A 17312-nucleotide genomic window follows, 5' to 3' on the forward strand; every position below is an offset into this window, starting at 1 on the left:
AGGACACCAGAAACCAAATAGTTGACCTGCACCAGGCTAGAAGACTGAATCTGCAACAGGTAAGGATCTTGGTGTGAAAAAAATCAGCTGTGGGAAAAAGAAGACGAGACCACTGAGAATCTCCCTCCATCTGGGCTCCCCCCAAGATCTCACCCCGTGGGGTCAGAATGATCACAAGAACGGTGTACAAATACCCCAGAACCACATGGGGGACCTAGTGAATGACCTGCAGAGAGCTGGGACCAAAGTAACAAACCATCAGTAACACACTACACCACCAGGGACTCAAACCCTGCAGGGCCAGACGTGTCCCCCTGCTAAAGCCAGTACATGTGCAGGCCCGTCTAAAGTCTGCTAGAGAGCATTTGGATGATCCAGAAGAGGATTGGGAGAATGTCCTATGGTCAGAAGAAACCAAAATAGAACTTTTAGTAAGAACTCTACTGTTTGCAGGAGAAAGAAAGCTGAGTTGCATCCAAAGAAGACCATACCTACTGTAAAGCATGGTGGTGGAACCATCATGGTTTATGGCTGTTTTTCAGCAAACGGACCAGGACAACTGATGTAAAGGAAAGAATGAATGGGGCCATGTATCCTCAGATTTTGAGTGAAAACCTCCTTCCATCAGCAAGGACACTGAAGATGAAACTTGGCCCTAGAGTGGCCTAGCCAGTCTCCAGATCTCAACCCCATAGAAAATCTTTAGAGGGAAGGTTCGTGTGGCCCAGCAACAGCCCCAAAATATCGCTGCTGTAGAGGAGATCTGCATGGAGGAATGGGCCAAAATACCAGCGACAGTTACAGAAAAAGTTTGACTGTCATTGCCAACAAAGGGTGAACAACAAAGTATTGAGTTGAACTTTTTTATTGACCAAATACTTATTTTCCACCATAATTTACAAATAAATTCTTTAAAAATTGGACACCAGGCCGCCTCACATTCTAACACCACATCTCAGTAATTTATAGTTTAAAATATTCCAACTGTTCTTAAATATTATTAGCATTGTTAGTATTATTATTTTTCCTTTTCTTACATGTAAATATCACATAAGCTATATATGTTAATATAATTCTCTTTTTTATGTTGCCACTTGGCTGATCGATTTGGCCATCGAGTTGATCACATAGAGATATGCTTTTGTTATATTGGACAATATATATCTTATCCTTGTCTTGCAAACCATGGAGGGTGGGGGGGGGGGTTCGAGGTGTTTGAAAAAATAAAAATAAAAAACTGGCCATGTTGTATTACAAATATGAAACTATATCTTTGTTTCATTGTATTTCATGTATGTGACAGTTTCTTTATTTGTTTGCAATAAAAACAAATTGAAAAAAATAAAATAAAAAATTGGACAACGTGATTTTCTGGATTTATTTTCCATTTTGTCTCACGTTACAGGCCTCTGTCATCTTTTCAAGTGGTAGAGTTTGCACAACTGGTGGCTGACTTAATACTGTTTTGCCTCACTGTATAAGTAGAAAATTAAGTTAAAAATTGATTTTCTGATGATTTCTTTATTCAAATTATTGTAAATCAGGACCAGATGAAAAGATGCAAAAGGAAAAGGACTGTGGGTGTGACAATGGTTTCAAGAAATCCATGTTTTTTTGAGGTTCTCATTCGGTTTCCTCACTGACTCTTTCTCACTAAGAAACTTCCCAAATATGTTTTATTGTTTGTTTTTTATTACCTTTTAAGCGTTGAGCGACTAACTTAGCGCTCCGAGCACCTGCTGAAAGTCACATGACATGTCAAGACAGACCGATGTGGTGAACAGAATCCAGGAGTTTTCCAAAATAAAACTTCCTTCAGGATCAGAAAATAAACTACACAGAAATGATGGAAGTTAATGTATGCATTTGCTTTTCTGTCTGTGGCCTGGTACCAAGCGGCCCAAGGGTTGGGGGCCCCTGCCCTCAAAAAAACGACAGGCTTTCTAAGCGGCTAAAGACGGCATCACAATAATTTAAAAAGAACACGGAGAACACTTTTACTAAAGATAATAGGAGAGGGACTTTAAAGAGCTGCAGACCTTTGGGTTTGCAGCATTTCAACATGTTTTCATTAAAATTTGTGGAACAGAACAAAGTTCGGTTGTCATTAAGATCAGTTCAGGAAGTGCTAAAGCTTCTGTCATGTTAATCATCTATTTAGGTTTTATCATTAAAAATGTCAAAGATGGTGACCGGCCTGTCAAATTCTGACATCTGTAATAATAGCTAGAGGAACAACAACCGCTAGCTTCTTTTTTTCTCCATACAAGCCTTAAGTAATGATGACATTTGTCCAAAAAATAAATCCTAAAAACAGGCATCATAAACCACGGGCTCTTTGATGGGAGGGGGCTCCACCACTGATTATGAAGATGAACTGTGGAGTAACATCTATGTTCAAGTCAACTGGAGTTTATAAATGTTAGTAGCCAACATCTGGAAGTGGTGTGATGCCTGCTGTACCGGGGGGGCTCAGTCTCAGTGAGCCTTTGTGCAGGGGTTGTCAGATGTCTGGCAGCCTGTGTTGGTGAACTTCACCAGCACACGGAACAGAGTCCCATCTTCGCACATGCAGAGCTTGTAGCGCTCCAAGCCGTCATTGAAGTAGATGTTTCCGGCGGTATTGGGGATGCGTGTGGCGTTGAACATGACCGACCCGTTCAGAACAATGGTATTCTCCTGCAGGGGGGAAAGCACACAGCGGTCAGCCAGGTTTTCTCCTGATGCCAGAAGACGCTTGGTTCACATTGCTCCCATACTCACGGCTTTCAGCTCGATTCCTCCCCCCATTCTGAACTCCACAGTCCGGCCCATGATATTCACCCCTTCATTTCCACGAATAATAGCTTTGTTGTCTCCCTTAATATTCAGGTCTGATGTTGCACTGCTTGTGATCTAGAAGTTGGTATAAAATGGCAGTTGAGGATTTAAATATGTAAAATACTTTTTTGTTCAGGTTCTTCCTTTTTTTTTTAGGTTCTCACCATAACATTGAATTCTTAAACCGTTGCTTATTTTCCTGCCCTGTACATGTTTTTGTCATCAGAGGAGGATATTTTTTAGCCACTCTGTTGTGAAACAGGTAAATTATCAGTCAATGACTGGTTTTCTCCCCCGTGGAGGTCATACACACCCTCTCTGTTGAAGCCTTCTTGACACTCAGGACTTTGACTCCTTTGGGCAGATGAAACTCGTGGTTTTCAAAGTCTGTGCTGAAGTACGTGGTCTGGGTACGAGGGTCTGTGAAGGATATCCCCACATCACTCACAACAGACGTCTTGTCCTTTTCCACACTCAGCTTGGTGGAGCCCTGCTGGAAGACCACCTGCAACCACACAGTGACTCAATCATCACTGAGTTGCCCTCTGTGCACAGTAACACAAAGCGCTGGCTGACGACAAAAAGAGAATACGGTAAATAAGAAGCTCGGATTCCCACCCCGACCATTTTTATACCCAGATTTACTCAAACAAATTCATAAGAACAAAAGCGAGCACCTCCACCTCCACCCCCCGTTTGCCCGCCCTCGCTGCCTGCTTCAGGCCCTTCTACCCCTGCCAGCCCGTCAGAGCTGCACATGACAAGTTCAGGAAAAAACGCTGCTTTACAATGGTGTCTTTTCTGTTGGTTTTGTCTCCATGACAACCATTTAGTTCATATCCTCTGGGGGTGATGAACAGGTCTACGGCTGTGTCAGAATTCCTTCCCTGCTCACTACATAGTGCACCATGTGGTGCGTTCTCCATTTTCTAGTGCTGTCTGATTATGATCATGGGTCGACCGCCCTACCGCTGCACCACGGCCGCCCCTACACCCCCAAACAAAAGTTTGTCCCCCATATTTTGGTAAATGTGAAAATCACCAAATTTCACACTTTGCCTCAAAATGGCCACCAACTCATAGGTCCTGTGGCCATCCCATAATAATTTCACATCTTCTTGTGGATATCCCAGACTTGTGTGTTTGGGTTTTGTGAGTGGATTTTGAATTTTTTTGAGTCCCATAAGTGATTTTGGGACCATTACTTTTTAAATGTTTGTTGACAGTTTCTCCTGCGGTGATGAAGAGGTAGAGCGGTTGACCCCTGATCGGAGGATCCTGCTCTTCCAGCTCTGTGTGCCCATGTGTCAAAGTGTCCTTGGACAAGACACTAAACCCCACATTGCCCCTGGGGTTGGCACCAGTGTTTGGTAGCTGAGCCGCCATTGGTGTGTGAATGTGTGTGCGTGGATGAATGGGACTGAGACTGTAAAGCGCTACGCGCCTTCTAAGAAGATCGTAAGGCGCTATACAAGTCATTTACCATTTTACTGGGTGTCTGCACATTTTAAAGAGTTTTGGAGTGTGTGGTGGGGGTCTAATTTTGCAGTAAGAAAGAAGAACTGTGGAAACAATCTGGTCCTTACAGACCAGGAATGCTGTAGGCGGTCTTTGGAGATGATCTGAACTGTTACCAACAGGTGATGCTAGAACATACATGTTCATGTACGTGAGCCCTCACACTGTGCTGTAGTTTTAAACTTTAAACAGCAAAACCTGAGGATGTGTGAGTTCTGAACGGTCTGAAAGGTAAAAGAAAACTGATCTTTAACAAGGACCAAGATGGCTTAAAAAACCAACCAACTCATCTTAAGACTTCTTCTGTCCTTTAAATAAAACAAGGTTTAACATCTCTGTGAGTGTTCTCTGCTATCTCAGGTCTGTTTCTCACTGGGTTGTTGTTGCCAACGATGACCAGGTCCTGGTCTTTCCGGCCTCCAATCGTGCTCTTGTGCAGCGGGTGAACGATGCCCATGTCTGCCTTCTGTTTGAAGCGCAGGATGCCGCTCTCGTGGAACTCCATGCTGTTGCAGCCGTTCGGACCGATGCGGATCACCGTCCATATGACCAGAGTGATCTGAGAGCCAGAGCAGACGTTCAGGCTGGAAAAGGTCAACACCTCCAATCATGGGTTCATTATCAAAGTTTAGATGATAAAAAAACATTGAATGGTAAAAGTCATTATTTAATCCATTTTTAATGATCTGAATTTACTAAAAAAAATAAAGACAAACTGCCAGAAAACAAAAGTCCAGTTTTGGTAGAGATGGCAAAAAATGGATCCTATCATGCAGTTCAAAATAATCTGTTTTTCCCCCTAACCTTCCAAAAAAAGAAACTCTTTTCCTGAGACAGACAAAATGATCCGGAGCTACGCTCTCACCGCCCTCGGCGACGTGTGCTTCCTTATTCAAATCATGATGAATCAGATGAAAAAAAAGCAGTTTGGGCGGGTCATTGCTCGCCATTTTTGCTTCACTGATAATGAGTGGCTTAAAGCTAGTGGGAGAGTAAACAAAAGAATGATGGGATATCAGCAGAGGCTTACTTCTGTAGCAACAGTCCAGCCCACAACTCAGAAATGAATGAACTCCTGTGGCTCTGCAGAAACTATGTCCTAGAAAACGTCACAAGTTTTTGGATTTTGGCTAAAAACAGCATCATCATAATTGAAGTTGGAACACTTTGACAATAGATCAAAAGATGATCGGAGTGAGACTTTAGACCAGGTCGAACTTTGACCAATCAGGGACTTGGATTTGGTAGTGACGTTTGGATTTGTGAACCCAGACACAACAACAAACCTGACGGCATCTGCATTTGCTTTTCCGATAAAGATAAACCAAGGCCACTCTCCTGACGTGATGGAATCCATATCCACCATTACAAGAACGCTAGCTTCCAACCAATTTGATTTTGATGCACAATTTCTGAGATTTGCACTGCTTCAACATTTCACACCAAACCTCTTCCAACTGTAGGGGGCGGACATGCACTAGTAAACAGTAGAAAAAGGAAAAGAAGAAGAAGCCCCTCTCTGCTTGTCCAGTGTGAACACCATTGGCTAATGGACCAGCGTTTAGTGGGGTATCTTGGTTTAATATTAAGTACAGGGGTGTCAGAATCCTACAGGGTCCTACATGTGTTTCCAACCAGCCTGCCATTGAAGCTCTCGGTTAAACACACCTGATCAAGGTAATCAGCAGCAGATAAGGCTGGATTTCTGGAAAACTAGAAGGAGGCCTGGAGTTTGAAACCCCTGATTTAGTGCGTTCTTCGACGTGCGTCAAATGCTCCGTGTGCACGTAGCTTAGGAGGGACAGCAGAAATAAACAAGAACTGGTTATTAACAATAAAAAAAGCAGAGAGGCTGTCATCAGTATGCTGCCCCAGCAAATACAAACCACATCTGCTCTGAGGATTAATGCTGACAAAAAAAATCAAAAACGTCAAATAATAATCTGCAACCTTAGTGCTGAACTTTTACAAAACACCTTCACTTTGACTGTTTACTTAAGATTTAAGAAAAACAGATTGACTTCTGCCCCTTCTGTCACAGCTATGCTTGTATTTAGTGCAGCTATGCACTGGTCTTTTAAAAAGAAGGGAAATCTGTTCTGTGTACAGACTGAAAAAGCCCAGCAGGTGGAGGAAACATAAGCCTCAGTCACATGCACCCATATGGAGTTTGATCCATACAAAGGCTGTAGGTCGTCCGGGCCCGTCCAGAGGAGTGGCATTGTCAGGGAAGTACAGGTGTGTTCTCTTAAGGCTCGTGCGTCAAAGAACGTCATGAAAACTGAACGTAGTATTGTGCTACATGTGGTAAGAGCATCGTGAAGTACACTGATGATGTATGGATGATGTTGTACGGTGCTCTTTATGTAGCACTCCAGTCATTAGTAAGGTGTGTGCACTGGCCCTTTATTGAGCGTGTGCCAATGCTGCACTCACGGGGTGTGCAGGTAATACCTACGTGCCCGTAGGACATCTGTAGGATCTTCACACAAACTATACTGTCTAATTTCTTCAATTTGAGCAGTCAGGTTGCACTCAACAGGACCAACAGGCCTGCATCTCACCTCCTTCCCCCTTATGTTACCCTTGACTGTTGTGTGTGTTCATCGTCGCCTGCAGCAAAATGTGCATAAACACTTCCGCCCTACAGGTTCACCCAGCTATATCCGACTTTGATATGACCTGTACCGTACAGGTTTACCAGTTTTCACCCTCAAACAGCTCATATCCACCCATAAGGGCAGTTGGGACTAAGGCATCAGAGCCATTCTCAAAACTTGACAGCGGTCATGTGGAAAATTGCTGACTGAAGTGAGTTTTTACTTCTTAAAAATAATATTTTTTAGCAATTGATTTTTATATTTAGAACAACTTTCCCTCTGAAAACTGCATCTTTTATGGGGACGACATGAAAACCTGCAGCATTTCTTCTCTTTAAAAACCTAGAATTGGTTCAAATCTGGCAATAAAGACGAGTTAAATCAGAGCAGAGACACTCACAATGAGATTAATCAGGGCAAGGAGGAAAAGGAGGACAATGATGCAAACAGCCATGTTTCCCTTCCGTCCTCTCAGCCCTGTCTTATGAAGACGCTCCTCTTCGATGGGCACATAGCCTGCTTTGAAGTTGCTGTTGTGCTCCTTGTTGATGTGGCGCCTCTCAATGGACTTCTCTCTCATGGACTTCTTCACTGGGCCATTGGAGCTCTCCTAAAACCAAACAATACATCTCAGAATAAATGTATAGATGTGCTGCAACCTAGAGCCTCGTGTGGCTCTTTGACTCCTTCATTGTGGCTTTCCTGTTAAAGAACAATACAATGTTCTAAAAAGTAAGTAAATAGTAAAGTAAAAAAAGTAAAGTAAGGTTTCCCTCTGCAAAGCTCCTGACCATAGTACCCATAATGCTCCAACAATCCATCAAGCAGTTTGTCTTTGCACTTTGACAACGTTGGACTAAAACATTTAGGTAGATTCTGGTTTAGCACAGAAATCAACTGGAGGTCAGTGAACACAACCAGAGTTTAAACTTAAGGCGGACCAGATTCCAAAGCAGTCTGTTATTATTGAACCAATCCAAGGACTTTTAGTGCACCGGCTTATGGTTCAAAAACACAGTAAGGGGGATTTTATTTTAGTTAGTTAGAGTTACAAGGCTGAGATGCACCACAAATAAATAAAGCTCTTTTATTTGATTTTTTTTTGTATTAATTGCTGACATCACACTATGCTGCTACATTTGCTGCAGTGAGATGATCCTGTGAGGCACATGGTGTCTTTTATTTTGAAAGGAAGTCATATGAACCTTTGTCAAAAAGATTTTTACAAAAAAAGCTTTTTTCTTTTTATGGTTGTGTTTTATTTTTGCCCAAAAACAGTTCATTCATGGTTTTCACAATAATAACAATGAAACGAATACAAATCAGTGTCTTTTCTATTCTGAAGGGTGGTTCTTGTCAGTGAACTGAATGGCTGCAGGCCGCTGGGGTCCTGCTGGAATGACTGCACTGAGTCTGGCATGCACGCATAGTGTGGCCACATCTCACCAAAGGTGTTCTTTTAGATTGTGGTGCAGAATCTACTTCGTCATTCCTGTCAGTGTCCAGTCCTGATCCAACAGAGGACTTCGCAGCGCTCTGCTGCATCTGTCAGCTCTGACGTCAGTCTGTCTGGACTCACAACTAAAAATAAACTGCTGCCTGACAGTAAAACAGGCACATCAAACTTTGATCTCTTTTTAAAATCACTGTATGATTTGTCATTAATTATGTTTTGCTAATTTTTATTTTGCATTTCTTTAACAGTGCATCTCTCAGCGCGAGTGTAGGTTAACAACAACTGTTGGGTTTCTTTTTTTGGATGAGAAGAGGCAGCGCTACTAGAGGGTCGCTAAGCCTTAGCGACCCTCTAGTAGCCCTTAGCCTAAGGGGTATTTCTGTACAACAAAGCCTGCTACGTCACACACATTCGCTTCAGTCACGCGGTAATTACCCCATGGTTATTAGATTACTTCAATGCCACACATGTAAGGAGAAGCCTTGGAAAAAACACAGCAAAAACAGTAAATATAAAAGACAGAGGACCTGCTCGGACGCCATGTTGACCCTCCCTCTTCTGCTGGAGATGAGGAGCGTACCACTCTGTGTGTGTGTGGGGGGGGGCGGTGATACTAAGTTTGTGATGAAGACAAACATGATTTGACAGGGGAAAAATATATATGAAACAATAAAGATCGTCCGTCATTCATTTATTAATAACTGCATTTTTGCTCATTCAAATATGCTGGCATTTATGCCACGTTGATGGTTTCTTCCGACTTTAACTCCTAAATGACAAAGATCTTAAAAATAGAAATGGATAGTTCATACTTTCCCTACTGTGGAAGCATTTGTGTAGCATAATTAAAACTAAAAGTCAATGCCAGAAAGCTTTTTTCATTTTCAAAATGAAGCTTCATTTGTTGACTCAAAATGAAAAAGAAAAAGCAATCCGCCAAACTACTTTTTCTTTTTCTTCTTCAACACCGCTTATTCTGTGACTTAATTAAAATTAGACTGAAAATGGTATTTGACATTTCCTTTTTTTATGAAGTTCTCTGGTAAATGTGTAGCAAAATTCAATTAGAAATGTCTAATTTGACAATTAAAATGAATTAACAGAGATGCTTTTTCATTTTCAAAATGTAACTGCATCAAACGACTCAAAAATTAAAAATTACAATTCAATCCTTCAAAATGCCTTTTCATTTTCTACAAAAAAAAAACAGCTTATTCTGTGTCATAATTAAAACGAAAATGCAAAGAGGGGATTGCATTTTTGTTTTCACATCCACCCTACGAATAGTGTAGCATAACTCAATTCCAGTCAGCATTTCCAGGGGGGGGAGGCGGGGCGATGACGTCTGTGCGTTGCTGGTCCAACCAGCAAACGCCAAAGGTTTAGCATGGCGAAATCTGCTAGAGCTGTTGATGGGCCTGCAGCTGTCCTCGAACAGCAAAATCAGCGGGAAGCTGCAGGAGACTATCTCCTAAATGTGCTTTCCTGTGCTGATTTTGCTGTTCGATGACAGCTGGAGCCTCATCAACAGCTGCAGCAGATTTCACCATGCTAAACGTTTGCTGGTTGGACCAACACGTATCTTCTAAATGTGCTTTTATTACTGTCATGATTATTATTATGGGCCTGCTCGCTTATAATTTTTTTAATCCGTGGCGTGTCAGTGCTTTTCTCTTGGCTGCAAGGACCTGGAAGAAGGGTTAGCATTAAGGCCCGTAAACACCGGGACGAATATTCGCCAGGCGTTATTCGCCAGCGTTTTTCGCCACGTTTTTTGTGTTCACACCCAGGCGATTTTCGCTGACGATGAGTGGAGTGAACATGCAATTTCATTCCCTGACATTAGATGGCGCTTAATGTAAACAGAAATACTCCTGTACACAAGGTGGCGCTGCACAACTTTACGCTTCTTAATGTCGCTTTTCACTCAGAAGAAAAGAGCAAGTATTTATGCGCTTGTCAGAATAATACAAAGAAAACATGAATATTTCAAGCACCAGTAGCCAACTGGTGCTTGGTTCGGGGATATTTTAGAATGTCCGTCATTATTTCTTCACGGCAGTGTAGACGCTACTTGGCGTCTATCTTCTTCGCTGGTATGTGTGCTCAGCAAGGCAGTTTTGTGTTTGAGCGCCCCCAAGTTGTGTTTTACTGTAACTTCAGAAGCTCCAGACAGGTGTGCAAAAGCGCCATTCTAGATTTCGAATTAGATTTCGACGCGAGGCGTCAAAAAAACAAAACAAACCCGAGGCGGTTTTTTTTTTTGACGCTTTGACGCGTGGCGTTTTTTCACGTCGGTGTGCACAATTTCATTGGTGCCCTTTGTTTAGTCACGAGGCGTTAAACGTCGGCGAAAATCTCCGGCGAAATTCGTCCCGGTGTGAACGTATTTAGGCTAATACGTGCTAAAAATATTAGCCATGGAGGAACTCCAAACTCCAATATGCCAGAATGAGCATCTTGGATGTAAATATGTGGGACTAACTTCAGCCTTTATTTTGTCTGGACACCACTGGAAACACCAATTCATATGATGGTTTACAGTTTCTTGGGTCTGCGTAGCAAGTGCGCTAGGCCCAGGCGGCTGCCGGTCCGAAAAGACAAAGCTAGTCCGGGGGAAATTTTTGACGAACTGCGGTGCGTCCGAAGGAGGACCGCTGAAGGAGGAAATGCTGCTACGTAGTCCCGAGAAGCTGTGTACAATCATCGGGAGTGCACAACCGTCACAAAGCCCTCTCCTCTGCCGCTAATACAAAGCTACAAGCCGGGCCTCACTGCTCCTAGTCTGTTGGTAGGGATGGCCCGTTTGACACGGATGCTCCGGCGCTTGTTTCACCTTCATGAAGCAGAGTGGTTCGGCACAATAGTTCGGGGTGTGTGTGAACTAGCGCAGATAACGTGGTTGATGACATAAGAAGCGCCAAATACATTGTTTGGTCGAACCACGGTTCGGATGTCACTTGTGTTTGAACAGTTGGGCGCACTATTCTCTATAAATACAAATGAATCCCGAACGTTTCCCGACCAGTTCTATTGTTTTCCCTGTTTTTGAATCAGTGTCAGTTCTACTAATGACTCTACTATCTACAGTCACCATCACTTTCCAGGCTTTCTCCAGTTCTTCTCTGAGTCCCTGGTATTTCTCCAGTTTCTCATGTTCCTTCTTCCTGATGTTCCCATCGCTTGGCACTGCCACATCCACCACAACAGCTTTCCTCTGTTTTTTATCCACCACTACAATGTCTGGTTGGTTCGCCATTACCATCCTATCAGTCTGGATCTGGAAGTCCCACAGGATCTTTGCCCTCTCATTCTCTACCACCTTTGGAGGTGTTTCCCATTTTGACCTTGGGGTTTCCAGTTCATATTCTGCACACATGTTCCTGTATATTATTCCAGCCACTTGATTGTGATGCTCCATGTATGCTTTCCCTGCCAGCATCTTACACCCTGCAGTTATGTGCTGGATTGTTTTAGGCGCCTCTTTGCACAGCCTACACCTTGGGTCTTGTCTGGTGTGGTAGATCTACACCTTGGGTCTTGTCTGGTGTGGTAGATCTACACCTTGGGTCTTGTCTGGTGTGGTAGATCTACACCTTGGGTCTTGTCTGGTGTGGTAGATCTACACCTTGGGTCTTGTCTGGTGTGGTGGATCTACACCTTGGGTCTTGTCTGGTGTGGTAGATCTACACCTTGGATCTTGTCTGGTGTGGTAGATCTACACCTTGGGTCTTGTCTGGTGTGGTAGATCTACACCTTGGGTCTTGTCTGGTGTGGTAGATCTACACCTTGGATCTTGTCTGGTGTGGTAGATCTACACCTTGGGTCTTGTCTGGTGTGGTAGATCTACACCTTGGGTCTTGTCTGGTGTGGTAGATCTACACCTTGGGTCTTGTCTGGTGTGGTAGATCTACACCTTGGATCTTGTCTGGTGTGGTAGATCTACACCTTGGGTCTTGTCTGGTGTGGTAGATCTACACCTTGGGTCTTGTCTGGTGTGGTAGATCTACACCTTGGGTCTTGTCTGGTGTGGTGGATCTACACCTTGGGTCTTGTCTGGTGTGGTAGATCTACACCTTGGATCTTGTCTGGTGTGGTAGATCTACACCTTGGGTCTTGTCTGGTGTGGTAGATCTACACCTTGGGTCTTGTCTGGTGTGGTAGATCTACACCTTGGGTCTTGTCTGGTGTGGTAGATCTGAGCCTCTATGGCTCTGGTGCTCAGGGCTTGTTCCTGATCTGGCAGGATGAGTGCTTCCGTGCTGTGCTGTCCTGTCTCTCACAGTTAAAGTGTTTCTATGATGAACGTTAAAGACCTCTCATCCTTTTAAGTGAGACAACTTGCGAAATCCATAATTTTGCGCCCCCAATTTTTAATCAGTCGAATATAGAGCCTAATAAATTAAGAAAAAACACATTACATTAACGATATTTGGTAAAGTATCAAATACAAACATTTTGGTAATACAGAGAACTAGTTTATCCTCAACGCGTTGGAGCAAACTAATTTCTCTCTTAGGGAACAGACACAAAGTGGCCTACAATGCGGCAAAGTACTCATCTTAGTACTTTGAAATGGCTAACAATGCTCTTTGGGTGGATGACTTGTCAATGTGTTTGAACCCTGCTGCAAATGCAGGATCTGATTCTAATGGGTTAATCAGATATGTATGTGAGCTGCAGTGGTGTGTCTGCAGATGCAAAAAACAAAAACAAAACATCAGGACATGTCAACCCCAGTTCCCTTACCAAAATTCTGATCAAGATAAATTGTGTCGGTCTAATAAAAATGCATTATACAACAGTAACGGTAAAAGCATTTGGCCTCACAGTATATTTATTAGATTTTTAAAAACAATACAGTCAATGTTCATTGTATCAGTGTTTTCTATGGATTTATTGTTACAACAAATTAATCAGCTTTCAAATAATCAAAGTAAAGTTACTTCAGTCATAGTTTAGTTTTAAGAAAGTTTAGGTTTTACGTAAATCATTCTTAATTTTACCATCAAGGAAGATTGTTTTTGAGATAAAAACATCCCCTTTCTTTAAAAATTTTTAAACATAACCTTTGCATATTTAAATAAGTAGATTAGTGGTCTCATGTAGATGGCCAACAAGTTCAGTTTTGTCGCATTTTTATATACTTATAGTTACTGTTTTCTTTTAAAATTAAAATTCATAATAATACTTTTAGGCTATTGATGATTAAATTAATACTTAAAGTATTGATGTCTTCCTCATCATGGATGTGGTAATAAAATACAGACTCGGGGTTTAATTCCATTTAAAGAGGCGCTGGTGGTTTACAGTCAAAGGTCCTTGTAAATACTTAATGTCGATGATCGGGTCTGATTCAGGAGAAGCCTTTTAGATTGTGCCGCATGACGTCTTCACATGTCGCGGAATCTTTGGAGGCATTTTCCTATGGAGTTAATTCAGTCTCAATAATCAGAAATGCACACAACCGGTTTTACAAATGCACACGCTCCGATTCACAAATGTCATTTTATGCAAACGTGAAAAATAAATTCGGAAATACACACCCTGTGTTTCACAAACACACAGATTGTGTTTCACAAATGCACACTAAATGTTTTACAAATGCACAATAAGTGTTTCTCACAAATGTGCACACTGTGTTTCACAAAAAACATTTTAGAAATTCACAATAAATGTATCAGAAATACACAGTAGGTGCTTCACAAACATGATTTTTAGGTACACATGTGATGTGAACTCACAGATCATTCGGATTGCAGACTGTGCATTCAAAATCCCGTTCTCGTTTGTGAATCTCCCCGTGTGTGTGAGAGAATTTTCTACGGTGAATATAGACCTTTTTCGCAAAAACCGGAAACACGTCAGCAACGTGTAAACCTAGTTCCGGTTTGTGCTTCGCTGGCGGAGAATGGCAGAGCCTAGAGTGTTTTCGAAGAGCCTGAGTTGTGTTCCGAAGTTCATCAGCGCCGATGCGATGAAGAGTGTGAAGATGCATTCGTCCACTAAAGGAAACAAATTGGACAAGGGATATAAATTCGTCCATGAAGAGTTTATCCACCATTACCAAGGTAAGCTTCAGCTAGCTTAGCCATAGCCGCATCACCGGTAACTCTGTGTGTTTGTTTACGTCAACTGTAAATCCTGGTGTTATTTGTAATATAAGGTATAACACATCGCAGTTAATATGTTGTGTGTGTGTTTAAGTGAAAAGGCATGAGATTAACATAACACCCAAAAATTTGGTGAAGCTGTAAATAAGAAATGTTAAGGTGCCCGTTTGCGTCTTCATTCTTCTTGCTGCAGACAGTTGCGGCACTTTCTTCACTTACTATTAGTATTATTTTTCTGAAAGTAGGGTGACCACACGTCCTCTTTTCCTGGACATGTCCTATTTTTCGATACTTATATGATAAAATAACATTGAACATAGATGAAATGTAATCATATTTGCTTCATGTATGCAGCTCTGAACACCAATTACTCTCGATGAAATATCTCACAAACTCACTTCACTCCTCTTTTTTACAAACTCAAATCTGGTCACCCTACTGACAGTTATAGTTTCATGTTACATTGATGTAGCAACATAAGTATGTCTTAATTTTAACCTATTTAATTTCCAGACCGCACATTATTCACAGCTGGGTCAGCAGGCTGATCCACCCCCCCCCCCCCCCCCCGGCCTGCACGAGTGGCTTGCAAAGATGGCACAGACCAAGAACACAGGTGGGTTTGTGATCAAATTATCATTGATTTAAGAACGGATGTGTATCCATAACAACTGTAGATTATTATAAAAACACCCCAAGTAGTTATTACAGACTGTAATTTCTTTTTGCCTTTTATTTATAAGGGAATCCATCCTGAACCGGTTAGTGAGCTGGTGGTGCAAAAGCCCAAAACAGTTGGCTAAGACGGTCTGAGGTCCACACTGTACAAGGCATATACAGGTGAATAATTTAACTTTTTGTTGCTTTGTGAGAGCAAGTTAAGTTTAAATGTAAAAAAATTACATTAAATTTAAATGTAGTTATGCACTTATGTCTAACTTTTGTGTGTTGTGTTTCTCTTGTGTAGGACCACAGCCAGATCCATATCTGATGGCATCTGGAAGCAGATTATGCCAGGTGCAGGCCCAACCTCTCATGGCTGTGTTGGATGGGGTTTCTGAGATGGAATGAAAGAGAACTTGGATAGATATTATAGCAAATGCATGAATGCATACCTTAAATTACACTTATCTTGTCTTTAAAAATCAGTTCAGCCTTCTGTCTTACTGTTGATGATCTGTAATGTTCTTTTTTATTCTAAATCTTTGATGTTATTTGTGTTGTTATTAATCAGTTGTTGTTACGCATACCTAAAAATATTAAATGAGGCACAATTTTGACCAAAATTGTTTTATTTGTTCATCTAATTATTTTTGTGAAGTCAAAGTCACATTTCAACAGGAAAATATTACGAATATAACAATTATATTTAACTAGATTTTAAGAATATTTGGAAACACTAAATTTTTCCATACTATTTGCACATTATACATTATTTACATACCAAACATTAATTCACTCTTCAACACAAAAAAGTCCTTGACAATTTGCCAAAACACGGCATTTAAGCCAGATCTGATTCACACTGCCCATCAGTGAGCGGCACAGAGAGTCCCTGATGTGAAAGGACTTTATCCTACTGATCACTCTTTCCACTATAATTCTGAGGCGGGTAATGGCTTGGGTTTGTTCTATTTCCTCCTTGCTGATGGAGCTGAAAGCTTAAAAGGTGGAATCATGATCTCAGATCCATTGTCAGTAAGGAGGTCTTCAATGAGGAACTTTTGTCCGCCATGACATCGTCTCCTGGCTGCAGCAAAGGAACTTGGCTTCTAAGTCATGGATGTAATCAAAGCCTCATCCAGAGCACCTGTGAAGATAAAGAAATTAAAAATCAGTCTTGATATATTTATTCTACCTTTCAACACAACACAGTAATCATGTTTTGAAAAGTATGTTAAGTATTTAATTACAAATACATTTCATTTATTTTGGTTAATGACAAAATACCCAAAATTAATTAAATACATGTAATTAAAATAGGTGAGAGCGTGACCAGCTTTTATTATATACATTAATTTTTTCAGGTAGAAATGCATTTATCCAATAACGGTACACATAGTTGACTAACGTTAACCAAACACATTATGAACAACCTTACCTGCAGGTGGGTGTGTCACGTAGTCGTGATCCATTTACTGTCTTAGCGTAGCCCCCATGTCGCTAGTATCTTCACAGCTTAGCTGCATAGCCTGACGTTTGAGGTTCTGTCATGTACTGACTCCCTTCTCAAAGGATCAGTAAAGTTTTTCCAAGGGAAAATACTCGGGACGACACCACTCTTCAGGCGACGAACGACGCAGCCGCACCACACATCCGGAGCGAAGTTAGTAAGTGCCGGCAGCAGAGGGTGCTACCTGTGTTTACATTAAAACTATGCCCTTCCTCTCTTCAGATCACCTATATCCATTTGGGTTTCAGGTTTGGATCCACAGGAAAATAATGATATGAGAGGCCAGGCTGTTTTTGGTTGGAAGACGAACAGCCTGGAACACAACAGAAACTGCAACTCTTCGACTCTGCCATTCTTCATATGTGCCGCTATGCTAACAGGAAGTTGTTTTACACGTCATTGACGTATTTCCGGTCAAAAAATGCGGAAGTGTGAAAAAGGTCTATTGAGACTCATCTAACGGAGCGGGTCAACTAATGTCACCATTGGCTAGTGAATCTGTCAATCAAACTCATCGGCAAAGCAGGCGGGTTCGCTTTTAACCAATCGAATGGCCCCTTACACTTTCTCTACGCTTTCTGCGGGTGGCAAAAGCCCCGCCCTTTTTTGATTCTGGACCAGTCGGTCGTTAG

The 17312-nt window shown here is 41.8% G+C and overlaps 1 protein-coding gene across 2 annotated transcripts; it reads right to left on the bottom strand.

Moving 5' to 3' along the window:
• Positions 1 to 849: 849 nt before the first annotated feature.
• sgcb (sarcoglycan beta) lies at positions 850 to 9049 on the bottom strand. Of its 2 annotated transcripts, none has more exons than XM_020702856.2 (6): positions 8922 to 9049; positions 7339 to 7548; positions 4712 to 4897; positions 3134 to 3325; positions 2764 to 2895; positions 850 to 2679 (listed from the first exon to the last, which is right to left on the bottom strand). In XM_020702856.2, exons 1-6 carry the CDS (start codon positions 9030 to 9032, stop codon positions 2479 to 2481), a joined length of 1032 nt encoding a protein of 343 aa, XP_020558515.1. In that variant the 5' UTR covers positions 9033 to 9049; the 3' UTR covers positions 850 to 2478. The 2 variants fall into 2 exon arrangements, with proteins under 2 accessions (XP_020558515.1, XP_020558516.1); XM_020702857.2 differs by lacking the exon at positions 8922 to 9049 and adding an exon at positions 8830 to 8848.
• Positions 9050 to 17312: the final 8263 nt, after the last annotated feature.

Source organism: Oryzias latipes, chromosome 4 (genome assembly GCF_002234675.1).
Source record: "Oryzias latipes chromosome 4, ASM223467v1".
Classification (NCBI taxonomy): Eukaryota; Metazoa; Chordata; class Actinopteri; order Beloniformes; family Adrianichthyidae; genus Oryzias; species Oryzias latipes.